This window comes from Lepidochelys olivacea (genome assembly GCF_965140295.1).
Source record: "Lepidochelys olivacea isolate rLepOli2 genome assembly, chromosome: 2".
Classification (NCBI taxonomy): Eukaryota; Metazoa; Chordata; order Testudines; family Cheloniidae; genus Lepidochelys; species Lepidochelys olivacea.
The window spans coordinates 57,469,099-57,496,383 of NC_140412.1; the positions used below are offsets into that span (position 1 = coordinate 57,469,099).

Sequence of the window (27,285 nt, forward strand, 5' to 3'; positions counted from 1 at the left end):
CTCGGGGCCAGCTTCCGCAGAGTTAATCAGATGTTAAAGTATGAAAAGGATATATGCCATTTCTATTAAGAATATTTTGGAATTTTTCTTACCTCTTTATTACTGAATAAATATTACATACTTTTCCACAGAAGCTGGCGTGTAATTACACTTTAATATATGCATTCAACACTGTGCAGTTTGACCTTTTACGAAAATAAGCATCTCCCAGAGGGAGACAATTCCAAAAAAGTGCTCAGCTATTTACTATTTAATAAACATGGATACGTACCATAGCAACCCCTACCTCATACGGTAAACATTGGTGTTCTATTCATAATTAAAATACACACCGACACTAGTATGTAACTCTTTCTTATTCAACCGTGAAGCACTTATTTCATTATTAAGTAGGTAATTTGTTCCACAGACTTCATTTTTAAAACAGTGTGGGCTAGAAGGAAGTGGTGAGGAAATACACAAGGAAGACCAAGAATTTCCTTTGGAAAAGCTGGACCCACTCGGTAAAACAGGAAGGCCAATCCTTTGTTATTCTTCCTTTGGAAGAAAGTCTTTGATCACCACGTATAAAAAGTTTGTCTGGCTATGCCATTACTAAACTCTGTATGCATTTTTCTGCATATAACAGGACACACAGTCCTTCACACACTCCACAATGTATATTCACTTTTCTACATTCTGACTGTATAGTCTGGTGTCTCGAACTTCATTGTCCTACACACTAACCTGCTCTTAACAGTTTGTATGTGCCCAATTTACACACAGTAAATTATTTTAAACTCATGTGACTATAAGATACTTAGTTTACCCGTGGAAAAACAGCAGAACTGAGGAAAATGCCCTTCTTCCTATCCCTTCCAATCAGTCACTTCCTCCAAGGTCATCTTCCCTGCCCTGAAGCTAACAAGGACTGGATAACATCATTTCCTGTTTGTTGAGATAAGATTAGGGAAATCAGGCTAATATAGAAGATTAAAATACCTCCTAGAAGGGCTGTGATGATGGTTCATGCAGCGCTGGTGAGAAGACGGGGCCTTGGGCTGGTCAACATCAACCTCTCCAGGTAAGTGAGGAGTGGTTGTTGATAGTCTTCCATGGCCACAATGAACAATGTCTTGAAGATTAGGGGAAGCACAAAGCAAGGTAAAAATGTATAATGAACACCCTAGGGAAAAATGCCTTAGATTGCATTGCTCTTGTTTAAAATTAGACTCTTTCTGACCTCTGAATTTAGTATGAAAATACAAAGAAAAATAATTGAAAAAAATGTTAGTGAATTAATCCAGTAAATTAATCCAGTATTTAATCAGTATTAAATCAGTGTCATACAAACATGGCCGTGACTAGCAGAGAATGAGTGCCACAAGTAATGCCGTATTTCCTAACAAAGCCAGGTGGTTTGCTGCAGTGGGGAATGAAAAAGATAGTAAAGTTAACCTAACATCCTCAGAGGAATAATACAAATGGAGCACAGAACTGTGATCTAGACCATGTCTGATAGAAACATGTATGACAATGGCAAAAAAGATGGAGTTCAATGCCAACTCCATGCAGCTGTAATTTAAACATCAACTTAATACTAAGATTGAAAGCAAGACCCATCTGTTAAGCATCTCATTCTATTTCTAACTTGATAAGCCAGCAGATTTAGGTTAGAGTTGTAAGAATCTCTCCATTTTATCCTGCTGTATACCCTTCAGATTGTCAGTGCTTTTGGCATATGAACCACAGGTAATATTTACAGAAGCGTCCAAGTGACTTAGGAGTCTATGATCCATTAGGATTTAGGCAAAGTCACTTAGGAGCATAAATCCCATTTTCCAAAGGGCCTGTTTTAAAACTTTTATACACACACCTCTTCACAAGTGTTTCAACAGTGCCCGGAAAGGTGAAGACTTAGTCCTGCTTGGTGACTCTGAGCTCTACTGCAATACAAATATTAAGTAACTAATAATCAGAACAAGTAATTTCTTAATTTTCTTTAACTTAATATGGTAGATTCTGTCCATACTCACAGAGCAAGGGGGTGACACCATCTCTTTCCATTGCACTGATGGATGCATGGAAAAAGCATCACTGTTCTTTCAAATAAAGTCTAATAGCAATCTCTGCTGAATCTCTGTTCCCATTTTAACTTTATACACATTATATATAAAAATTATAGAATATATTTAAAATTATATATAAATATAAAATGTCCATAGAAGGGCATGTCTTGTTCTTTTGATCAAACCCCCAGCATCACATTATCTATTCCATTATTGTCAATTCACACTTGACTTTTTGACAGCCGTTGGATGTCATGTGAAACATGTCACTTTATGTAAAGCATTTGAAATAGGACTGGCACTAAGCTCCTGACTAGGAGGAAACACAACTTGTTATTTTGTCAAAAAGTTCTCTTCCATATTTAAAGGAGCATAATGTATGTTCGTGTTATGATTATGTTAAGACTGCAACTAACAACGGGCACATTCCTGCCAGATATTGAGCAACACCTGTAGCACCTTCAGGAATTACTCAGCACCTGGCAGGATCCAGCTCTAGCAGGGAGAGACGCAGTTTGAGTTATACCTGCTGACAATCATGGCTGACCATGCATTTCGATTATATTTACACTCAAGAGCAGTGGCTCTTTCACAGATTTTGAATATAACAGCACCCAGTTATCTACTTGAGAATCTACAGAAGTTCAACAGCTCAATGAAAATATCAGTTTGCAAGACTGTAACTTTCCCTCTGTGGCCATGTAAGGGAGGTCCTTTACCCCCTTCTTACTCTGTGCAGGCTAGCTGGAATGTCTGTCTGTTGACAGAAGGTAGAGTTGTCTCTAGAGGCTACTAGTTCCCACCTATGCAGGTAGGCAGAGCCTCCACCTTCCACAATAAGTCAGCTTGTGAACAAGTGTATGGGGAGCTGAACAAGTGTATGGGGAGAAATAATCTCTACCCAGTAAAGGAGTGACACAGAATACTTTCCCCTAGAACAAGAAGTGTACTAGGCAATTCTTTGCCTGGCTGCTTCTGCAACCCCTCTGCCTTGTATATTCCCCTATGTAAAGTCTCAATTTTGCCTTTTGTTGTTGTCTATTATTTCCACAAGAAAGTGCAGAGCATTCACTGAGGTAATTTAGAAGAAGACTGCAAAACCCTTACTTATAATGAATAGTGTTTTACTCCATAAGTAGACTTCACATAGACTTCACTAAGACTGCTCATGATATAAGGTACTATTCAATGTAAGTAACAATATCAGAATCTGGCCCTAAGAAAATAAATGAGGTCACTGATATGTTTAGAGGGGCAGAAACCTCTAGTCAAAATTATTACTGAAACTGACAATCTACTTCTTTCAGACAGTTGAATGTGTGTCACTTTATCATCAGAAACATTCATTTTTTAAATGCATTACTGATATCAGCAAAGTTCCACCAATGTTCTGATACAAAAATACATAACAACATAAGAAATTTGTTTCACCTTTTCTATAGGGCAGAATTTTTCAGTGCAACAGTGAAACACAGAGAGGCCCAATGGTGCCAGCTGGAAAAGGGTTCACTTTGCTGTGTCAGCAACTCCAAACAGGTCTGACAAACTCACTACACCCAACACATAGCTGTCATAGTATTTATTTATAAAGGATGTCATGTGAGATCTTAAATGAAAGCCAGGATCATGCTTGTCATTAATAACATTGTGTGATGTATTTGTGGATGATATTTAAGGAATAGTGCATGTGTACTGAAAATATATCCTGAGAGTCTGTATCAAAGTATGAGTTACCAGCAGAAAGAAGTTCTCTCTCAGATCAGGAGTCTTTGTCCATCTAGCTAATTGGCATTTAAATTAAGTATTGTATTGTTTCACAATGGGCTTCCCATCACTGGTGTGACAGAGTGCAGGCTTACCTATTAACTCCCTGCACTCTGATCACTCTGGCACTAACTGGCTCTCCCAGAGAGGTCTGATTGGAGAATGAACTGTAATTAATCAGGATAGCAGGCTGGGTGAATTGAAGGATTAATTAGCCCATCCCTTGAGGACTGATAAATAAAAAGTCACAGGAAGGCCATGCAAGGGAGAGTCTGAGCTAGGCTGGTCAGAGAGATCTTAACCAAAGGAGACCTTTTCTCCTCTTGGGCCCTGAGAAAATGGCTGATGATACAAGGGACATTGTATACAGTATTGTCACATGAAACTGTAAAGGTATCAGGAACATAAACAGCATAGTTTGGATATCCAACTAATGGATTCTGAACTGGTTTTTGTAGGGCAAGGAGTGGACTGTGCTCTGCTACGACTGCTCTGAACTGAATGCTAATAAAGAAAGGAGATGTGAAATCAACCAGAAAAATAACAATTGGGGAGAAGAATCTTATCTGGGGGTGCACGTGAAAAGTTTACTGGACTATAATGCGGGGGTCAAGACAGAGATATTTGTTATCTATTCACTGAGGAACCCCGTTGGAGAGCATGGGGTGTTCATGAATACATGGATCCCGCTTTTGACTGAAAAGTAGCAACTCTGCCAAAGACTGAATCCTTGGGAGAAAATCTACTTTATTAAGTCTACATTGATAAGTGTAGACAGAGAAGTATGTTTTGTTTTCTATGTACTGTATAACCATTTCTATTTCCACTTGTCCTTGCTCACTATCTCTTGAAACTAAACCTTTGATAATAAACTGATTCCCTAGCAATATATTGTAGTGCTGTGATGTTGTAAAAGGTCTGACCTTGAGTTGCACCAGCTTAATTTGTACACCTTCAGGGATAGCTCACCTGGCAATTTCTGAGAGTGTAGACACTGCAGGAAGAAAACACTCTGAGGACTCAGGGTGCCTATCAGTAGCCTGTACAGAGACAGGGAGGTCTGCAGAGACCTTGAAGTCAGCACTTGTACAACCCGAGGCTGCTGGTTTCATGGAGCTGAACCACAGCAGGCAAAGACAAGACTGATTCACGCTACGAGCAGGTGGTGGTGAGATGCCTCACAACCCTTGGTACCCCTGGGGAATGTCACAGTGATCATTAGGAATAATTACCAGTCTGTTCAGCTGACAGACAGTTGGAAGATGAGTCAGGTCACTCATGAGCAGTTCATTAGGAGGCAAAGTATGCAGGGACACTCTCTCTCTCTCACCTTAAATAGACTGATTTATGTTTCTCCTAGTACTAGTGAATACAAAAAAGTTCGCAAAGCCTCCCTGATGTGTGTGTACTTATTATTCTCACTTTTTACTTGCATTACTGAAGTAGTTACATTGGTTTATTTTGTAGTAAAAACTCAGTGCAGGTATCAATCCAAAACAAGGGAAACTGACTTGTTTGAATGTGGTGCAAATCAGAACTAGCCCAGTCATTCATAATCAATACATAGGTATATCTTGGGGGAAATGTCTCACTTCTTGGAAGACCAGAAAATATACCAAGTAATGAACCTTAATGGACCTTCCCAAACCAACATAGTGGAGGCTGCCTGGATAACTATGGATATAATCTAAGGAAAACAATCTTCTCCATACTACCCACAGTACCATGCAGGAGGAAACTTCTCGACTCCCATGGACTGTAATGTGACTAGGGCCTGCTCTACACTTAAAAGTTTTGCCAGTATAGTTATGTCACTTCAGAGTATGAAAAAAAGCATACCTCTAACAAAGATAGCTACACTACACTTTTTGCCAGTGTAGATGCAGGTATACTGGAAAAAAGGTCCTTTTGCCAGAATAGCTGTGTCATGCCCAGGGTACAATCTGGACTGATGGGTAGCTGTGTCCCCTCAATTCTCCAGTCTGGGGTGCTCTTTACACTGCTTTACCACTCCCAGTCTGCTCTCACACAGCCTCCAGCATGTAAGTTACTCCCAGTTATAATTGTATGATTTCTGCTGTCAGCCACTCTTGCATTACACTGCAGGGTAACACCAGCAAACTCCCAGTCCCAGACTTTCCCCAGAAATGTATGTCTTGTGCTGCCCACCACCCTCCTGGACAATATAAGTTCATAAAAAATCCACCATTATATGGATAAAAAATGATATGCACAAATCCTGTTATTTCAAATAGTTTCCCAAACACTTCAATTTAAACACACTACTTTAGATAAAACAATAAAACAAGTTTATTAACTATAAAAAGTAGATTTTAAGTGAGTATAAGTAATAAGACATAAAAGTCAGAAGTGGTTAAAAGACAAATAAAAGTAAAATGCAACAAATACCTAACTTAACAACATAGAGTGAATTTGAAGCAGAGGTCTTGCATCAAATGCTTCAGCAGTCTTACTGGCTGAACTTCTTTCAGTCAGGATTCTTCCCCCAGTCCAATGCTGCTTCTTTTGTTCTTCAGGTATAGTGGATGCCATGGGTAGAAAGAAAGAGAGAAATCCTTTGGGGCATTTGCTCTTTCTTCTGATAGTTTTCCCTTCTTCAAGAAGCATCCCCAGATGGGGTTCAAGAGGCAGAAACAGGACAGGAACCCCAAGCTGTTTCTTTGTCAAGATGTAGATTTTTAACCCACACCCTCTTTTCTGCCAAAGAGTGGCCACTTAACCAGGTGGTGGTCCATTTGATTTCATTGACACCAGGCTGAGGTGTCAGCATGCCTTTTGTCTCTGGGGAATTGGTTTGTGGCTGCTCCCCAGACTTGGAACATGTCTGAGCAATACCATACAGAGGAATCTTATAACCTTACATACAACGTTGCCACATATATTTTACCAAGACAATAATGATCAGCAAAATGTGTGTTTTCAAATGATACCTCACAAGGCATACTTTGTACAAAATTTATCATAATCCTGTAAAAAGGATGAACACGGGGGTTTAGATCATTACAACAGTGTATTTAATTCAGGGAACTGGTATAAACTATACTGGAAAATTAACACTTTTGCCAATATAAACTGTCTCCACTGGGAGAGTTTGCTACTAGCGCTATACCAGTATAGTTATACTGGCAAACCCTTTATAGTGTAGACAAAGCCTAGGACAGTACCTCTAATATCATTCCTGAAATTAAGTATTAGTCTCCTGCAGTTACCTGTATACATTACAAGTAATTCTCATTGAAAGAGGAGGATTGAACCACTTAGAGAGAGAGAGAGAGAGAGAGAGAGAGACCTGATAAATTGAATGGGCAGTATGACTGGATTATGTAGGATGCTTGTACCTTCCAGTCCAACCTGGAAACATGGTGTTGTATCAAGACAGTCATGATTGCCAGGCTTTTGTTTGTTTGTGTATCACAAAGTATGTTAGGCCCTGATCCAGCACTTAAGCACACACGTACACCAATGTGGCCTACAGGACTACACACAGGTTTAAAGTTACTGATGTGCTTAAGTGTTTTGCTGGATTGGAACGGAACGTTAATGCACATTTCAAAGCGTGTATGTGCTTAATGAAAAACAATTTTACAGGAACTTCTTTAGCTAATTACATATTTGGCAACAGAGGGTGAGGGGGTGAAGGAAAGCTATTTTTCCATCTGCAGTAAATCCTGACAGCTGCTTAAAAAGCAATAGTAATGAGAGAGAAAGATCTGTGATGGGTTTAGAGGTTCTGTTCAGATAAACATCCAAAAATCTTATACTTACCTGCTCTATACCAAATCTTTGGAATCTGCAAAACTATGCTAGAAACCTTGGCAATAAAGGGTATCTCATGGGATGTAGGGCTCCTAATGTTTACATTCGTACCAGAAATATACTCCATACAGTTTTTTTTTTTTACACTAGAGCCCATATAGAGTATCATCAAACGATTTCAACCCACATTTGATGGGGACCACATCCCGAAAGAAATCTTTCCTGAGCCCCCTTTCTGGGCTTCAAACAATCCCCGAATCAGAAGCAAATTCCGCACAGACCTGGACAGACCTACTCAAAGTGGCACCAGACCCTACCAGAAAAACAGATGCAAAACTACCCCGCACCAATGTTCCCTCTAATTTTTCACATCCATGTGCAAAATGAATTTTGTTATGGGCACCAATATGGAGGTGATGTGTGGCCGGGGTGGAGCTGAGTGGTTTGGAGTGTGTGAGGGGACTCAGGACTGGGGCAGAGAGTTGGGATTTGCGGAGGGTTAGGGCTGGGGAAGAGGGGATTGGGCTCAGAACTAGGGCAGAGGGTTGGGGTGTGGGCTCTGGTTGGGGTTGCGGGCTCTGGGGTGGGACTAGGGATGAAGGGATCAGGGTGTGGGAGGGGGCTCAGGGCTGGGGCAGAGGCTTGGGGTGTAGGGGTGTGAGGGTTCTGGCTGGGCGTGAAGGCTCTGGGATGGGGCCAGGGATGAGGGGTGTGAGAGGGGGCTCAGGGCTGGGGTGTGGTGAGGGGTGAGGGCTCTGGGGTGGGGCTGGGGATGAGGGGTTTGGGGTACTGGCTGCCTCGGGGCTGTGGTGAGGAGAGAGGACTCCCCTCAGCCTTCTCTCACCACAGCAGCTCTGGGCCTGGTGAGAGGCACCTCGCCCCAGCCACAGCAGCTCTGGCTGGGCTAGGCCGAGGGACAGGCACCTCTCCCCAGCTGCAGCAGCTCCAGCAGAGTGGGCCTGGGCTGGGGGAGAGGCACCTTTCCCAGCCGCAGCAACTCTGGCAGGGCTGGGCTAAACTGGGGAAGGAACACCTGTGCCTCTCCCCGGCCGTGGCAGCTCCAGTGGGGTTGGGCTGGGCTGAGCCAGGGGAGGAGAGCATCTCCCCACCTGTGCGGCCCTTGATAGCCTGCCGCACAGCAGCGCAGCTCAGAGGGAACTTAGCACTCTCACCTTTCAACACTCATGAGTCCTACACAAGTCACCTTTCAACATTCCCGAGTCCTACACATGCTTATCACAACATATAGTATACCTCATTCAATGCATCAAATACCCCAATGACTAGTACTAGTGGGTGAAATGAGACAATCACTATGCTCTCGAATGAACTTGCACATAGAAGTGATAGAAAACTAAAGCACCATATCACCCAGTGGCAAACACTTTTCACAAACAAACAGTCACTCTATATGTAATCTCTCAGTACTTGTCCTGAAATACAACCTGCACAACACCTTCAAAAGACGAGCCTGGGAACTTAAATTCATAACTCTATTAAATGCTAAAAAACATGGACTCAGTAGGGACACTGGTTTTATGTCTCATAACAACAACTTGTAAAACACCTCACAATCTGCTAACCCTTAATTGCCCACTTCAAACCCCTTTTGCATAAAATCCAACCCTCAGTTGCCCAGTTTATTTCAAGAGGCTTCCTACAACATGCCTTACCCTTTATACTTAATCTGTCCCAACTTGTATTTAGCTCAGACACTCTGATTTCCTTCCCCAAACCTGAAGAAGAACTCTGGGTAGCTCAAAAGCTTGTACCTTTCTCCAACAGAAGTTGGACCAATAAAAGATATCATCTCACCTGCCTTAGCTTTTTTTCATAGAATTTGCACAATTCAATTTCTGGTCCAAAAAAGAGCCAGGACATGAAGAGGGACAAGAAAAAAAAACTTGACCAAAGTTTTCAAAACCTCTAAGCTGAAGGACAGGAAAGACTTCAGATCAGTTTGTAATTGGTCTGAACAAGTTCACCTAAATCTAACTGGAATGGACTTCGATGGGTTCCTAATGTGGAGCTTTGCAGACCAGAAAGCTTAAAAGGGGAAGAGGTTAAATGATGAGATTCTGAGAGTATTTTCTGTTAAGGTTCATGTCAAGCCAGACCTGCACTGTCTAGTAGAGAAAAACTTTTTGTTAGGGCTGTCGCACGATTAAAAATATTAATCGCAATTAAACACCAATAGCACACCATTTATTTAAATATTTTGGATGTTTTCTACATTTTCAAATATATTGATTTCAATTACAACACAAAATACAACGTGTACAGTGCTCACTATTTTTATTACACATATTTGCACTGTAAAAAACAAAAGAAATAGTATTTTTCAATTCACCTAATACAAGTACTATAGTGCAGTCTCTTTATCATGGCATTTGAACTTAATTCTACATTTGTATGCACCCAAAAAACCTGCATTCAAAAATAAAATAATTTAAAACTTTACAGCCTACAAGTCCACTCAGTCCTACTTCTTGTTCAGCCAATCGCTAAGACAAACAAGTTTGTTTACATTTTCAGAAGATAATACTGCCTGCTTCTTGTTTACAATGTCACCTGACAGGGGGAACAGGCATTTGCATGGCACCATTGTAGCTGGCGTCACAAGATATTTACATACCAGATGCGCTAAAGATTCATATGTCCCTTGATGCTTCAACCACCATTCCAAAGGACATGGCGTCCATGCTGATGACGGGTTCTGCTCAATAATGATCCAAAGGAGTGCAGACCAATGCATGTTCATTTTCATCATCTGAGTCAGCCATCACCAGCAGAAGGTTATTTTCTTTTTTGGTGGTTTGGGTTCTGTGGTTTCTGCATCAGAGTGTTGCTCATTTAAGACTTCTGAAAGCATGCTCCACACCTCATCCCTCTCGGATTTTGGAAGGCACTTCAGATTCTTAAACTTTGGGTCGAGTGCTATAGCTATCTTTAGAAATTTCACAGTGGTATCTTCTTTGTATTTTGTCATATTTGCAGTGAAAGTGTTCTTAAAACAAACAACATGTGCTGGGTCATCATCCGAGATTGCTATAATATGAAATATATGGCAGAATGAGGTAAAAGAGAGCAGGACACATACAATTCTCCCCCAAGGAGCTCAATCACAAATTTAATTAGCGCATTATTTTTTAAGGAGCATCATCAGCATGGAAGCATGTCCTCTGGAACGATGGTCAAGTATGAAGAGGCATATGAATCTTTAGCGCATCTGGCATGTAAATATCTTGCGTTGCCGGCTACAACAGTGCCATGAGAACTCCTGTTCTCACTTTCAGGTGAAGTAATTAAGAAGTGGGCAGCATTATTTCCCAAAAATGTAAACAAACTTTTTCTCTTAGCGATTGGCTGAACAAGAAGTAGGACTGAGTGGACTTGTAGGCTCTAAAGTTTTACATTGTTTTGTTTTTGAGTACAGTATGTAACCAAAAAAAATACATTTGTAAGTTGCACTTTCATAATAAAGAGATTGCACCACTGTACTTGTATGAGATGAATTGAAAAATACTATTTCTTTTGTTTATCATTTTTACAGTGCAAATATTTGTAATAAAAAATAAAGTGAGCACTGTACACTTTGTATTCTGTGTTGTAATTGAAATAGATATATTTGAAAATGTAGAAACATCAAAAATATTTAATACATTTCAATTTGTATTCTATTGTTTAACAGTTGGATTAAGCGCAATTAATTTTTTTGAGTTAATCGCGTGAGTTAACTGCAATTAATCAACAGCCCTACTTTTTGTAAAAGAAAACAAAGCAAAGAGAAATATTTAAATAACTGACTCCAAGAAAGCAAAAATGTTAGTGTTAAAGTTACATATGACATATACGTCTCTTTTAGCACTTGTGTTCTACTTTTTAAAATGAATTACATTAATATACAAGTCTGTGTCTGTTTTTTACAATACAGAGCCCTTTTTATCCAAATTTTACAAATTTATACAAATTTTACCTTATATTTTTAAGTTTTTATATAGATAAACATACAAGCTAAATTCTGTCTAGTCCTGTGCATGCAGGTTAGGGGCAGGTCACTTCTTGTCACCCATGCAGAGGCTGGGCAGAACGTTGCTGCTAAGGGCTTATCTGAGCTGTCAATATGATATGGCCATGAAAAAACCTAATGTAATCCTAAAATGCATCAGGCAAGCTATTGCCAGTAAAGGTAGGGAGGTGTTATTACTATTGTTCAAGGCACTGGTGAGACCTCATCTGGAATCCTGTGTGCAATTCTGGACTCCCATGTTTAAGAAAGATTAATTCAAACTAGAACAGGTGCAAAGAAGGGCTAATTTGGATGATCAGAGGAATTGAGAACCTGCCTTACAAAAGGAGATTTAAGGAACTTGGCTTGTTTATCCTAACAAAACGAAGGATGAAGGGAGATATGATTACTCTCTATAAATACATTAGCAGGATAAACACCAGGAAGGGAGAGGAGCTGTTTAAGTTAAGAGCTAATGTTGGCACAAGAACAAATGGATATAAACTGGCCATCAGTAAGTTTAGGCTTGAAGTTAGACCAAGGTTTCTAACCATCAGAGGAGAGAAGTTCTGGAACAGCTTTCCAAGGGTAGTAGTGGGGGTAAAAAAACTAAGTTGATAAGTTAAATTGCGTTGAGATTGCCCTCAATGGCATATGGCCCATCTGCGACTGCGATTAGTAAATATATTCAATGGCTGGAGATGGGACACTAGAGTGGGAGGACTCTGAGTTACTATAGAGAATTCTTTCCCAGGTGTGGCTGGTGGGTCTTCCTCCATATCTGGGGGTAGGAAAGAATTTTCCCCCATGTCAGACTGGCAGAAACCCTGAATGGGTTTTGCCTTTCTCTGTAGCATGGGGCACGGGTCACTGGCTCTTTTGATCTACAGTAAATGCTGGAGTCTCTGTAACTTGAAGTCTTTAAATCAAGGTTTGAGGACTTCAGTAACTCAGTTAGAGGTTATGGGCCTATTACAAGAGTGTGGGGGTAAGGTTCTATGACCTGCGATGTACAGAACATCAGACTAGATGATCACGATGACCCCTTGTGGCCTTCAAGTCTATGAGCTCTGCATCCTACCACTCTAGAGAGGAGCAAGGGCATGATTTGGACCACAGAGTGTATCAAAATAGTAGAAGGCCTGGTCTACACTTAAAAATTAGACCAACCTAGCTATGTCGTTCAGGACTGTTAAAAATGTTGCGCCCTGAGTGCTGTAATTAGGTTGACCTAACCCCTGGTATAGACACAGCTAGGTCGATGGAAGAGGTGGATTAACTACAACAATGGAAAAACTCTTTATGTCGATATAGGAAACATCAGCAGTATGGTGCCGACAGCTGCGACGCCGTAGCTGTGCCACTGTAGCAGCTGTAATGTAGACGTACACTAAGATATGCGGGACCAAATTCTGTCCTCAGTTATGCCATGAACTCTATATGGACGTCAGTTATGACTTCAGGGTAACCCAGGTGCAACTGAAGACAGGATTTGGCCCATAGTGTAACAATAAAAAACAGAAATAAGGACATGGACATCAGTGATACAATAGCTGGCAACCTTAGATCATATACTTAAGATATCTTGAAAATTTCTTAGAAAGGTCTCCAATGTGTCTTATTTACCAGTTGGGGGCTCAAGTATTCTGCATATATTGAGGATTCTGTCTGTTAGCATAGATAATCATAAGCATTCAGCTACAGACTTCCTATTTCCACATATCTGTACTACAAAGCTCCAACATCTACAAGGTCTTTACCACATAAGCTAACAAAAATCTGATGTGTAAAGATCTTTATTTATTTCCCATCACTTATTAGCTTCTGTCATTTGTTGGATATGTACTACATTAATGATCAGAACATATTCATTCTAAATTTTTTTTTTTTAGTATCTGAAAACATTCCAAGAATAAGCTTAACTGCCTTGAGATAAAATAAATAATAATAAATAATAATGACAATGGTCCCTGAACACTTCTGTGACTTTAGTATTAGATTTCAGATAATCACTAGAAACGTTCATGGGGCAAATTATAAAGTTCAAAATGAAGATAAACATATATAGTAAAGCAGACATCAATTACCAAATTTTCTGACTCCTTTTTTTGTTTGTTTGTTTATAGAATAAATTCAAAGGAAACCAACTTTAATTTCCAATAGCTCTATTCAGACATAAGATAAGAACTGTTTGTACACTCTGTTAGTGTCTGCAGAATTTAATGAAAGCATAAATTCTTCATCATTACAGCTCTGAAGTAATTATGATGTCTTGCCTCCATTAGTCCCTCACCTCTGTTTGTTACACTGTCTAACAATTCTTTGTGACTTTTGTTTCAGATTTTCCAACTAAAATTTGCTGGGGCCCAATATCTAAATGGAGTGGATACAACTGTGCAAAAATGCTTTTTTTGGCACCCAGTTTGAAAAAGCTGACCGCCTGCTGTAAGCTAGAAGTAAAAACTTTAATTCTGCTCGTCTATATCTGCTGATAGTTTATGTAGTAGTTGGCAAGAGGTTGAAAAAAGAACAGGAGTACTTGTGGCACCTTAGAGACTAACAAATTTATTAGAGCATAAGCTTTTGTGGGCTACAGCCCACTTCATTGGATGCATAGAATGGAACATATAGTAAGAAGATATATATATACACACACACAGAGAAGTTGGAAGTTGCCATACAAACTGTAAGAGGCTAATTAATTAAGATGAGCTATTATCAGCAGGAGAAAAACACTTTTGTAGTGATAATCAAGATGGCCCATTGAGACAGTTGACAAGAAGGTGTGAGGATACTTAACATGGGGAAATAAATTCAATATGTGTAATGACCCAGCCACTCCCAGTCTCTATTCAAACCCAAGTTAATGGTATTGCATATTAATTCAAGCTCAGCAGTTTCTCATTGGAGTCTGTTTTTGAAGCTTTTCTGTTTCAAAATTGCCACCCTTAAGTCTTTTACTGAGTGGCCAGAGAGGTTGAAGTGTTCTCCTACCGGTTTTTGAACATTATGATTCCTGATGTCAGATTTGTGTCCAGGAATCATAACACTGAAAAACCGGTAGGTGCCACAAGTACTCCTGTTCTTTTTCCGGATACAGACAAACACAGCTGCTACTCTGGAAGGAGTTAAAAGTAATCTGTGAGATACAGCACAGCCTAGTGGCTATTAATCAGCTTACAGCTTTAACACAGAATTTTCTATTGTTCCACAGAATATGTGCTACAAAATCCCCAGAGTTAACTCATTAGGGAACATCTGACTGAGAATCTAGCCTAGCAAAAGCCTGGTGTTGGACTGTGCAGAGAGGAAACATCCAAATCATACTGTATTTTAAGACAATGTTCCTGTTAATTTCTTAAGGATCACTATGTGATGTAGAATCATTAAGCAACTTCAAGGTGAACTGAAATCCTCTTTGGTCCACCTTGGACAAAATCCTCTAGTCCTTATTCCAGCAAAGTTCCCATCAAAGTCAGTAGTGATCTTGTCTGATTACAATCTTCAGGAGTTAGCCCTAAACTATTTATTGTGAAAATACAGAAGGCAAGATGACCTGTGGAATTTAACCATAAAAAGATATAGTAGTACATGCAGGGGTGGATTAGCCACTGGGCCAACAGGGGCCCTGGCCAATTGGGGGCCCCCGGAAAAATGTGTGCCCCCTCATCCTGACCTGCTCTTCCTGCCCGGCACTCCTGCTGGGGAGTGGAGTCAGGGCACAGGAGGCCAGGGCAAGTCCCTGCGCCCCAATCCCACTCCTGGCAGGAGTGACAGGCAGATGGAGAAGGGCAAGCTCCCTGGCAGGAGCACTGGGCGGAGCGGGTCAGGGTGCAGGGGTGCACATTTTTCCGGGGGCCCTCCAATTGGCCAGGCCCCTAGCCTCGGGCCCCATTGGCCTAGTGGCTAATCCACCACTGCTGTTCACTCTGCATCGCTGCCTGCTACCACTGCTGTGCCATCCTTCACTCCGCTGCCATTGGCCGCTGTGCTGTCACTTTCTGTGCAATCACCCGCCTCTCTACTGCAACCTTTGCCATGTCCCATCACTTAACCCAGCTCTCAGTGATTTCACCAGTTACCATGGAACCTCACTGCTAGTGAAGGGTGGGCAGTCTCTTTCACTGAAACACGGCCCCACAGCAGCTCTGAGTCTCAGCACTTAGACCTAGTTATCAGTCATTTCAGCTCTAGTGACAAAACTAAGGACTCTCCCATTGAATCTAATCTGCTGTCTTTAAACAATTGAGGGGGGAGAGTCTAATGGCATCTAGGACTCTTAGGCAAAGCCTACACCACCAGCTAGGAGCACCTATCCCCCCCTCCCTCTCCCCCATCTCACTGGGATTTGGCATCCCTACCCACTGCTTAGCAAGTGTAGTTCAGCTGAGGGTTACTCCCATCAATCTGGGTGTGTTCAGGACAGTTCTGCTGCTCTTTACTCATACAATCCAGGATAAAAACATTTAATTACCTCTGCATACAAAGCAATTTGTAACCCCCCACCAGCCAAAATTGATCACTTTGGCAACAAGACTTTGTGTGCTGAATACCTAGGCAGAGTAGGTGTGTTCATGTAAATATAGTCTGGTCCTGAAATATTTTTCCCCCAGCTCATCCATGGAGAGCTTCATTCAGACCCTGCTTACACCTACAAGAACCAGGGGGACTGCAAGGCTCTGCTGCCCAAACACACTTGACTGGACCAAGGCCCCACCCCAAACAGTAGAAGATCCTGAGGATGGTGGACCAAAGCAGTAGGCACCACAATCTCCAGTGGGGAGGCAGTTCAGACCACCACAGCCACTTCACAGCAACTCATGGGGAAAGAAATCCTAGCTGGGGGCATGGAAGGACCAAAACCCTGCTGCTCCTGCAGCAGCTCCTGGGTGGGGGCCCTCACTAGTGTGGAAGACAGCCTTTGCCACTACAATCCTGGCTTTTGCTCTCCAGCTGGGCCAAGGGAAGAGGGGGCTGCTTATCAATGCAGTAGGCTGCTCCTCTTGCACATCAGGATCTCCCTCCTCCCTGGTCTGTCATTGTTACTCCTTCTCTGGTGACCAAGGGAGAGGAGGAGAATCCTGGCTTCCTCCCATGTTTCCCTGATGGACCAGGACAGAGGGAGGGCATAGCCCACGGCTGGGCCACCTTGCTACTGCTGTCTCCTCTGCTACTTCTCTTTGGCTAGAGGAAAGGATGGTTCAAAACAAAGTCCCTGAGGTTGACATTAAGTCCCCCAACTTTCAGGAATGATGGTCCAGTGAGAAAAGGTCACCACACCCACCCTTCCCAAAGAGAGAGCCTTGTTTGTGGGTCTGGTTCCCTCTGACATCACTAACCCACAGAGGGCTCTTGACACCACATGGAGACCTATGCTGGGCTGACATAAAGTACCTCTTCACAGAGGGCCCACTGCTCAGGTGGTGAGGGAGGCTAAGCACTGGCCACCTAAAGAATAGCAGCAACAGGCTGGGGCACCATGCTCCCAGGCCTGCCAGAGATTGGCTGTGGGTTGAAGAAGAAGTCATCGCTTGCCCACTTGAAGAACAGTAGCAAACCCCCTGCCATCCCAGGGGAGGGCTTGTGTGGATAATCCTGCCACCACCACCCAAGCAGGGCCCAGGACCACATCAGTGGGTTGTGCCTAGGACACTGGTTTGCCTTAAGGCAGCTCTACTCAAGCTGCGTAAGCAGTGAACACTGCTGCCCAGTGCCCACTCTGTTTCAAACGCTATTAACACCATCAACTGCTGCCAGATAACCAAAGATCCCTGAACTCCTGTCTTGGCATGTTAAAAAGCCTTTCACTTCGCTGTTATGTGTGGTGGTGCAAATAAATGACTGAGAATAGAATAGCTACTGAAGCTAAACAGACAGAATGAACAAGAGAATACACAGGGTTTTCTTTTATATCAAATAAATTCTGGCAAACATTCTTGTCTTGTCTTAGTTTAGCAGAATCTGAAATACACACATTCTGCATAACACAAGAGGTATAATTGAAATACAGTTGTAACTACGACACCATTTCTGTAGATTAAACAGTATGCATTTGTACCTAATTTTCACAAAGAAATTTAGCACAAATTGGCTGGCCATTTGATTATAGCAAGTATATGAATGGATGAGTCTATCCTTCTTCCTTATAATTATGCATATAGTAAAGTGCATTTTGCATTCGTACCCATGCAAAATCAGTCTGTTTATTATTTCAGTGATAAAATTCCAGTTCCTTGCAGCAGCAGTTCTTGTGTTCCGTGATGATTTGAAGCAATCATCTTATTCTGAAATTCCTTAACCATCCTATTTCATTAACAAGGTGACATTCATACACAGGAACAAGTTCTTCTCAGAAGGACCAGAGAATAATCTTAAAAGAATCATATATATTCCCTAAAACAAAGAAAGAAAAAAACCACACAATCTTGTTGTCACTTTTTGGCCCAGAAACTCGGGGGGAGAAGACTAGGATGAGGAGCCCAGGGAATGGGGAGAAAGATCTGGCACAGGATAGGCTGGAGTTAAGAATGGCAGAAGGAATCAGGCTTGGGAGAAAACAGAGACAGAAAGGTATGAGACCACCAGAACACATTCCCCTCCAGAGCCTGGAATGGAAACCAGTTCTTGAGTCTCAAAACTCCACTGCTGTCAGCAAAAAGCTGTGAAACTCACTGGCAAAGTGTCTGTCTAATCAGTTCTAGTGTTGGTCCACATAGAGAATGGCAACCTACTACTGCTATCAGTTACTCCATTTGCGCAAGTGGCAGAGGTCTGTGTGGTGGATCTAAAAGGTCCAACCTTGCTGATGACTAATGTGGGTGTCAGTACGATGAGATTTCTATTTTTTCAGTTAAGTTTTTAAAAAACTTGGGAAATTAACATTAAAAAGCCACTGTGTTAAAAGGACCTTATTAAGGTTGCAACATCAAGCACTCAGATGTTAGGAAAATGAAGAATTAAGATTACCGGTGAATTACCTTTTTGTGCATATGTATTATGATGCAGCCTTTAATTACATGATCACATATTTTTTGCACAGGATCCTGGTCTCATGTGGTCACTGGTGGGCCTGCTCTAATGGTGGAGCAGGTTTGTGAGTAAAGGAGACTATTGTCTGTAGGATACCTGCCTTATGTAGTGCAAAAATTGGAAGGTGTGAATGAGGAAGGGAACTGTAGGAAGAGAAAAGGTGGGAAGAATCCCACAGACCACAGACTAGGGACTGAATGGCTAGGCAGCAGTTCTGCAAAACAGGACCTAGGGGTTACAGTGGATGAAAAGCTGGGTATGAGTCAACAGTGTGTCCTTGTTGCCAAGAAGGCCAATGGCATTTTGGGTTGTATAATTAGGGGCATTGCCAGCAGATAGAGGGACGTGATTGTTCCCCCCTATTCGAACTTGGTGAGGCCTCATCTGGAGTACTGTGTCCAATTTTGGGCCCCACACTACAAGAAGGATGTGAAAAAATTGAAAAGCGTCCAGCGGAGGGCAACAAAAAAAAACTTTAGGGGACTGGAACACATGATTTATAAGGAGAGGCTGAGGGAACTGGGATTGTTTAGTCTGCGGAAGAGAAGAATGAGGGGGGATATGATAGCTGCTTTCAACTACCTGAAAGGGGGTTGCAAAGAGGATGGATGTAGACTGTTCTCAGTGGTAGCAGATGACAGAACAAGGAGCAATGGTCTCAAGTTGCAGTGGGAGAGGTTTAGGTTGGATATTAGGAAAAACTTTTTCACTAGGAGGGTGGTGAAGCACTGGAATGCGTTACCTAGGAAGGTGGTGGAATCTCCTTCCTTTGAGGTTTTTAAGGTCAGGCTTGACAAATCCCTGGCTGGGATGATTTAGTTGGGGATTGGTCCTGCTTTGAGCAGGGGGTTGGACTAGATGACCTCCTGAGGTCCCTTCCAACCCGGATATTCTATGATTCCATGTGGTTTTGTGGTTAAGGCAGTTCAGTGCTGCACTGGGGAACGCGGTTTTCTCTCTGCCTCTGCCACAGAGTTTCTGTGTAATGCTGGCTAAGTCACATAAGTCTGGATCCACAATAACTAGGGCCCCACCAAATCACCATCCATTTTTGTAAATTTCACAGTCACAGCATTTTAAAAATCTTGAATTTCATGGTTTCAGGTATTTAAATCTTAAATTTTATGATGTTGTAACAAACCATGAATATGTATTTTAAAATGGCAAAATGTAAACATGTAAAGCCCTTAAGACCCAGTATTTCTCAAACTGGAGGTCCTGACCAAAAAGGGGATCACAAAGCTATTGTAGGGTGGTCACGGTATTGTCACCTGTACTTCTGCACTGTCTCTGTGTGACAAAGGGGAACTTGGAAATGGGGAAGAGGAGAAAAAGAGACATGGAAGCGTGACCTGGAAATAGGGAGAAGAGGAAAAGAGAGAATATATGAAGTGAGGAGGACACCATCTAGAGAACAAGTAAGAGGAAGTTATTTTTGCAGGCAGTAAGGGAGGGGAGGAGAGAACCTGAAAGATGGAATGAGATGGTTATAGATGGAAGACAAGGAAATAGGTGGGATGGTACCTACTTAATGTAAACCACCAAATGTTAATAAGGAACATATAGGGTCATTAGAGTGATACATACATTAATCCCTTTGTCTATAGTTCTTTTTCAAAAAAGAACTAGATAAATTCATGGAGGATAGGTCCATCAATGGATTAGCTAGGATGGGCAGGAATGGTGCCCCTAGCCTCTGTTTGCCAGAAGCTGGGAATGAGTGACAGGGAAAGGATCACTTGATGATTACCTGTTCTGTTCATTCCCTCTGGGGCACCTGGCATTGGCCACTGTTGGAAGACAGGATACTGAGCTAGATGGACCTTTGGTCTGACCCAGTATGGCCATTCTTATGTTCTATAGTGGCAGTTCGTTTTCTTATTTACACAATATCCATAATCCTTCCAATATGTTAAGAAGGATTTGTTTGTTTGCTTGCAATAGACTTGTTATATCACCTGTGCTAATTTTATTTTTTAAAATAAAGTTTTCAGGAAACTATAATATAGAGGGACAACTTGAGTTCATCTACCACTCAAGTAGAGTCATTCCTGAGGTAAGAAAAACACAAAAATTTCGTAAGGAAGTTGTTGTGTACAGTTTTGGTGCAATACTATTTTCAAGGGAAGTATACATGTAAGCAATCTATTTTGCTAATTTTTGTAACCTTTAACATATATATTAGATAAAGTGTATATATATTTTAGTGAGTACCTTCGGCAATTGCATCTTTAAACCGCTAAGTTCAAACGTCGTATTGACCGTCTCTGCAAAATAGGGACAGTTATAAAAGAAGTGGTTATTTATTCTTGGTCCTTAACAATGATAAAGTGAACCATGCCAGTTAAGTTTCCATTGACTTCAGAGGGAGTTGGACAGAGACCTTATTTCTTACTCTATTTAGGTTTTCCTTAAAGTGCAGAATGCAACTAGGAAATTTGTCTGACTTGTGTCAGTGGTCTGGACATCATTAGTGCATACATTCAGAATGTAACTGACACTATATAAGTCTGCCCCTCTACTAATCTACTTGTCTCTGACACCTTCATCCCCAGCTCCCTTTGCTCTGCCAATGATGCCGCCTTTAACACATTTATCTGCCTCTCCCACAACCATCTTTGCACATTCTGTCACATCTCCCTCTTGGTAAACTGAATTAAACCATAAGGCCACCACCCTCACCTCCTCCAAACCTACTCCTATCATGATGCCTTCAAAGGATTAGCCTGAAATAATAGTTAGGTTGAGGATTGGTTGGGAGTAGCAGATATTCTTTTTTTTTTAAAGGCAAATGTTGATTGCATGATTTATCCCTCATCCTTCATTGCTTGTACTCTTGTATTTTGAGTTCTTTGAGTCTGAGACTGCATCATGACTCACGTTATATGTTTGGCTAGTTCCTAGCATATTGTTAGTACTACCCTAACCATAATAAATTTAATTGTGTATGTTTGTGTGGTGTGACTGGGTGTCTTTAGGTCACATCCTTCCCCCCAGCACCCCAGTGCAGAAGATTTGGAGCCCTGCTACTTGTGCTGAGGTCTTTGTAGTGCTACCAATATTTAGAGAAGTTTACAAGGGACAATTCTCCAAATAAATTGGGGTTCTAGGGGCTATTATAGTTCCTAGGGTCTGTAAGGTCTGCAGGTGCATTCTGGCAAAGTTTGAGACTTGCCTGACATTTAAAAAATGTTAACAATGTAATTTATTCTTTGTGAGGCTGGTAAACAATATTATCCCCATTTTACAGATGTAGAAACTGAAGCCCAGGGAGGTTAAAGCCAAAAGTTTTAACCTTGGTGTGTGTATATATATTTGCTCAGCACCTCTGAATAACGATTTAGGGGTGCGTGTGTGTGTGTGTATATATGACATCACTGACATCAGAAAGAGCCACAGACTCTTAGTCCCTCTGGATTTAGTTGCCTAAATTTAGGTGCTCAAGTTTGAAAGCTTTGGCCTGCGTGACTTGAACAATGCCAAAAAGAGTCTGTGTCATAGCTAGGATTAGTCGCTTGCTAGTTGCCCTCAGTCCCTTGCTTCGGCTACTGAATCATGCGGCCTTTACTGCTGTTGAGCTGCCCCCTTCTGGCTGCCCAGCAGATGCACTGGCTCAGTTAGAGGCAACCAGCTGGTATCAAATTTGTGGTGTCTCTAGTGCTATCCATGGTAGTCTGCGCAGAAATTCTCCTTTACTTTTCTAGGTCCCCCGAATTAGGGGGCCCGCAAAAACTGGATGTGGTTAGCATGGTTTTATATCATCATCTAGAGCTATTCACAGACACAGAAATATCCCTGTCCGTGCTGGTCAGTTAAACAGCTTTCTAACAAACCTGCCAGCAACAATGTTTAAACAGGATTGTAGCTAGCAGGGTTCTGTTCCCTGTTTGGCAAAGGAGAACTCCCAAGTTTATGCTTACCTCCCTTCAGAGTTCCACAAAATGAGTAGTCATCATCAAATCCATGGCAAATAACTTCTTTCCCTTGAAATACATTTGCAGCATCATACCATAAATCCATGCTACCCTCCAAAAAGATTATATCACTCCCTATAAAAAATAAGCAAAACATTAACTGATTAAATCTCCACAAAACACATTCACTCCCTACATGAGGTGAGAATCATGCATACTAATGGTGACTAGAATATTAAATTTAGTACTCACATAGGCTGCAACTCAGCAAGGTGTTTAAGTATGTGGCTACTGGTTGGGAAATTATTCTTCACTCCCCACAAAAAACAAGTATTCAGATTTTTTGGAGGGTGTTGTTGAAACACCAAAAAAATGGGGGGGGAGGAATTTGGTTTAAAATGGCAAATTTTCAAAGTTTTTGGACAAAAAAAACATGACATGAAAATTGGAGTTTCCACTGAAAGAAAACTGTTATAACTGAAAAGCCATTTTCCATCCAAGAGAAATATGGAAAGTTTTCAACCATCTCCAGTGTTTAGACATATGCACCCAAGTTGTTCCACTGAAGTTAACAAACTACACAGGTGATTAAAATTAGATGCATGCTTAATTATATTGAAAATATAAAAAACTGTAGCCCCCAATTCAGCAAAGTGATGTATGAACATAAATTAATTGAATCCAGCAACCCCACAAGTTAAATATCATCACCCTCACCCACCTCCATTTTATATACTTGAATGAAAGGCACTGTGGAAGCAAAGAACAACTGTCTGGTGCTACTTTTTAGGTATTTATAAAGACACAAAGTGGAATAGCAGAGCCAGGAAAATTATTAATAAATATATATACTGTCTCAGTCAGAGTGTAAACTAAAATTAATCAGCAATTTTACTTTGTGGGGGAATGCTTTTAATTAAGTTATAAAACTGTTCCTTCTTCTTGGGATGCCCACAATCTGGACACTGGGTTGCTTCTCCTTCTGTTTAATCAGGTAGATCAATGAATTGGTAGAAGACTTCAATTCCTTTTTCTCCTCGGCTATAGTAGCACTCTATCTTCACACAGCAGTCTTATCTGTACTTCTGCAGGAATCAGGTGCTACATTCAGCATCTCAACTGCCTAAAGAAGGTGGCTGCTGCTATAAAGAGGAAACTCAGGAGGTGATCATTACACAGAGGAGGTATGGTACTGGTTGTAGCAGGCCCTGTGTCTCTCTCCCTTTGAAAAGATCCACCAAGATCACATACCCCCTATGAGGGGACTGCTGGGTGACACTGAATCATGCCATGAAGGGCCTTGGGTAGACGACAATGTCCGAACACATTTTTAAAGGTGTTAAATCCTATCTACACTTGCGTTCAAAATTGTGAGTTAAAATGTGTTAGCTAACACATTTTTAAATGCAATCTATTTTTCTAGTTTAGACAGGGTCTTGAATAGAATGAGGAAAATCTCAGACACATAGGAACAGGCACTCTCCTGGCACTTCCACTCTCCTCCTAGCACATATAGCATCTGTCAAAAGTCTCTTCTTTCCCTATAAACAGTCACTCCATCTTATTCAGTTATGAAGTGTAAGTTCTAAGGACCAAACTTTGTTGTGTATTTTTAATGTTTTTCATATTATTGAGGCACCAGTCAAGGCTCCATAATGAAGACTGATTTGAGTTTGGCATTTAATGCATGAATATACTTTGAGCCCAGTTTTCTAAATTGTATGTGAGCAATTGTGTGCCTAATTGATGCACAATAGTCATGAATGGTAAATTGAGTAACTGCATGAGCAAATGGCAATTGTTTGTCTAACTGAATTTGCACACACAACTACTTTATTAGTGTGTAAAATGATGGATGGTAATTGCATGCACAAGTGAGTCACATTTTAGTGCATACATCTTTACATAAATGTGTTAGAAAATCAGGTTCTTTGTATATCATCATGATTTATCTTTTCATGTTCAATCATGAAAAATTTCCCCTAAATATCCTTCTCATTTAGAATAGAGGTTTAGAGATAGAAGTGACCTATCCTCGTGCAAGTACAGAATTTAATCCCCCAAATTTGATGGAAATAACAAAAAGTGACTTACTTGGAATCCATAAAAGAGTAATTTTCCAACGACCTTCACTAAAGGAACAAGGGACTATACCAAGGAAGAAAACATGGTCCACAGAATCTAAATTAAAAAATATGTAATAAAGTCAGCATGAATAGCACTCTCCATCAAAAAATGTTTGTAAATGATCCTTCTAGATGCCTTCTTAGAGGCAGAAATAACATCATTCCACTTTTGAAATTAAGTTTTAAAAACCGTAGGTTAATTGGGTTGAGGATATTTGTGACAAACACACGCTGTTGTAGTTATGTATGTTTTGAAGACATGCATTTTCCACACTATCGCTGAAGGGAGGCTATTAACACGATTGTCAGACAAAAATATCCCCATCCACACTGGTCAGTGAAACTGTCTTAGAACTTGGTTGTCACTAGCATGGCTTCCAATGTAATAGAACCTTAGTAGATTATTCTGTACCATGGTTTGTTTTCTGAGTGACCACTGCTGTACTTTCTACAAGATGCAGATGTCAGTGTAAAATACAGGATATAGTACAAAATGCACTGGCTGTTCAGTGTTGGAAAGCCTATTATTTCACATTTTAGAGGGAATCCAGTTCAATACTTTTCTTTTAATGACCGAAATCATGTCAGTTTAGTTTACTTGTACTGTCTTTGCAGGACATGATGTACTATTTTATACATGATGAAAACGTAATCTGATGGAGTATCTGAGGAATGCTGAGGATATGGAATAGGTTGGGATATAATGTACTGTGGTATTTACTGGTTGCTATGCTAACTGTTCTTACTGTACTATGCTGCTGGCTGATATTCCTAAGAAATTGTAAATTGTATTGTCAGGGAGCATAAAACTCAAGCATAGGCACTTCTTAACATTTTAACAAAAAGAAAATAAATGCAAAGCAATTGTAACAGCAAATATTCTCTCTCTGTCTTAGGTTACAGCTCATTCTTACTAATAATACAGCACGTGTGATGTGTATGGAACTGTACAAGACATGACCCCTGCCCTGTAGAATGTACAGTCCAAGGCCCTGATCCTGCACCAAGCACCATGTGGGCAGACTCCTCTGCCCACACAGAGTTCTGTTGACATCAGTGGGGTCCCTTTTGGGTGACTCAGTGCCAGATCATGGCCTAAATTAGAGCCTATGTACCACAGCAAAGGAGTAGGGGGAAAAGAGGAGAAACAATTGAGAGCAAAGTGGAAAACTGCCCTCCCTCCCCAATTTCTTTTTCAACTTGTACTTTGTTAGCTGTTCCTATTGGCCCTGGAAACTGGTGAAACTGTGGAACTCACATGAAGTGTTCCTATTTTCCATACAGCTAAACTTCAAGTTCTATGAAAATCTATCTCACAGTAAATTTCTTGCATTTCTTGTTCAACTTGATTAATCACAGCATTGGAGAAGCACATTGAAATTTGTCTTTTAAGTTTTTCCGAAGTCACCAACACACATGCCTGTCCTGATCAGAAAAGCTAACCTCTCTCCCACCCCATACCTTCCCCAACATGGACTGTGGTAATATCTATGGATGCACAGTGTAATTACTATCATACAGAAATTGCAGAATACCAGAAAAATATATACACGCAAGCTACCGAAAAAGAGCAAAATTATTCTTAAATCTCTAGTGGATCATTTCTTTATCTTTCTGGACTCCTCAAAGAGGCAAATACAAGAGAAAGGAAGACAAGTGTTTGCTGAGAGGATATCCATTCTTGTGCAAACACCACTGAAAATAAAACAATCCTTTACTTACCACAAAAGGAATATGATATTTCTACATCTGAGGATCTGCAAAGCACCTTTTTTCCTTGTGATTCAGTGAATCGAGAAGTAAACAGAATGAAAAAAACAAGCTGAAACATGCTTGCATATCTTCAAGCCTTCCAAAAATAAAGGGGGTACTATCTGGGTGAATATTTTACTTGAACACTTTGTTTTCAGGAAAGAGGAACAAAGTTAGGCTGAGTCATCACAAGCCACATGATTACTGGGTTTGTTTTGTTTTTTTTGTTACATTTCCTCAAATTCTCTGTACACTTAACTTGATATTTTACTGCATTTATGCCAGCTATCTTTATAATAAAGTTATGGGAAGAAGGGGAAATTCTGCATCTACGGTTACATTTTTCCAAGGTGATCACATTTTGGATTGTATTAGCAATTTGGTTTTAAGCCACAAACGAATAATGAAAGAGAAAATATTTTACACCAAATAGGGAAGTTGAAAAAAAAATCTAAAATAGATGATTACCACAATTACGTAAAAGGAAGTGTAGTTGATTTGTCAGAAGTAGCATCTCAAAGCATAATTACCATGGCTGAGGAGAGCTTTGCTGTGTAACATAAGAAATTTAGAAAATCTTTATTTAACTGATTTTAAAAAGTTCACTTTCTTATTAAGATACATTAGCCAAAGATTGTCCAAGAACATATTTCACACATAGCTGATCATCACTAGGAAATCTTAGTATTCGTAATAAAATTGTGAGGAATCTAATTAGATGACAATGCCAAACCTAGCTGGGACAAGGCTTAACCATGACTAGCTGACATGATACAGAAGATGACCGTGTCAGCTAACTCATCACAATTTAACACAATTAAATTTAGTGAAGACAAAGCCTGTAGACACATGAACTTGATATCATT

The 27,285-nt window shown here is 40.7% G+C and overlaps 1 protein-coding gene across 2 annotated transcripts; it reads right to left on the minus strand.

Moving 5' to 3' along the window:
• Positions 1-6,196: 6,196 nt before the first annotated feature.
• On the minus strand, positions 6,197-26,540 carry LY96 (lymphocyte antigen 96). Of its 2 annotated transcripts, none has more exons than XM_084618315.1 (5): positions 26,390-26,540; positions 24,636-24,722; positions 22,548-22,676; positions 20,842-20,894; positions 6,197-6,343 (listed from the first exon to the last, which is right to left on the minus strand). In XM_084618315.1, the coding sequence occupies exons 1-5, from the start codon at positions 26,496-26,498 to the stop codon at positions 6,305-6,307; spliced, it is 417 nt and encodes a 138-aa protein (XP_084474441.1). In that variant the 5' UTR covers positions 26,499-26,540; the 3' UTR covers positions 6,197-6,304. The 2 variants fall into 2 exon arrangements, with proteins under 2 accessions (XP_084474441.1, XP_084474440.1); XM_084618314.1 differs by lacking the exon at positions 6,197-6,343 and adding an exon at positions 17,524-17,991.
• Between the last annotated feature and the right edge of the window lie 745 nt (positions 26,541-27,285).

Excerpts from the sequence above, each read along its gene's own strand:
- LY96 (XM_084618314.1), bottom strand. The coding sequence starts at position 26,498 with ATGTTTCAGCTTGTTTTTTTCATTCTGTTTACTTCTCGATTCACTGAA. Across the intron at positions 22,677-24,635 it reads TACTCTTTTATGGATTCCAA|GGAGTGATATAATCTTTTTG; the intron begins GTAAGTCACTTT and ends TATTTTTTATAG. Across the intron at positions 20,895-22,547 it reads TTGTGGAACTCTGAAGGGAG|AGACGGTCAATACGACGTTT; the intron begins GTAAGCATAAAC and ends CCTATTTTGCAG.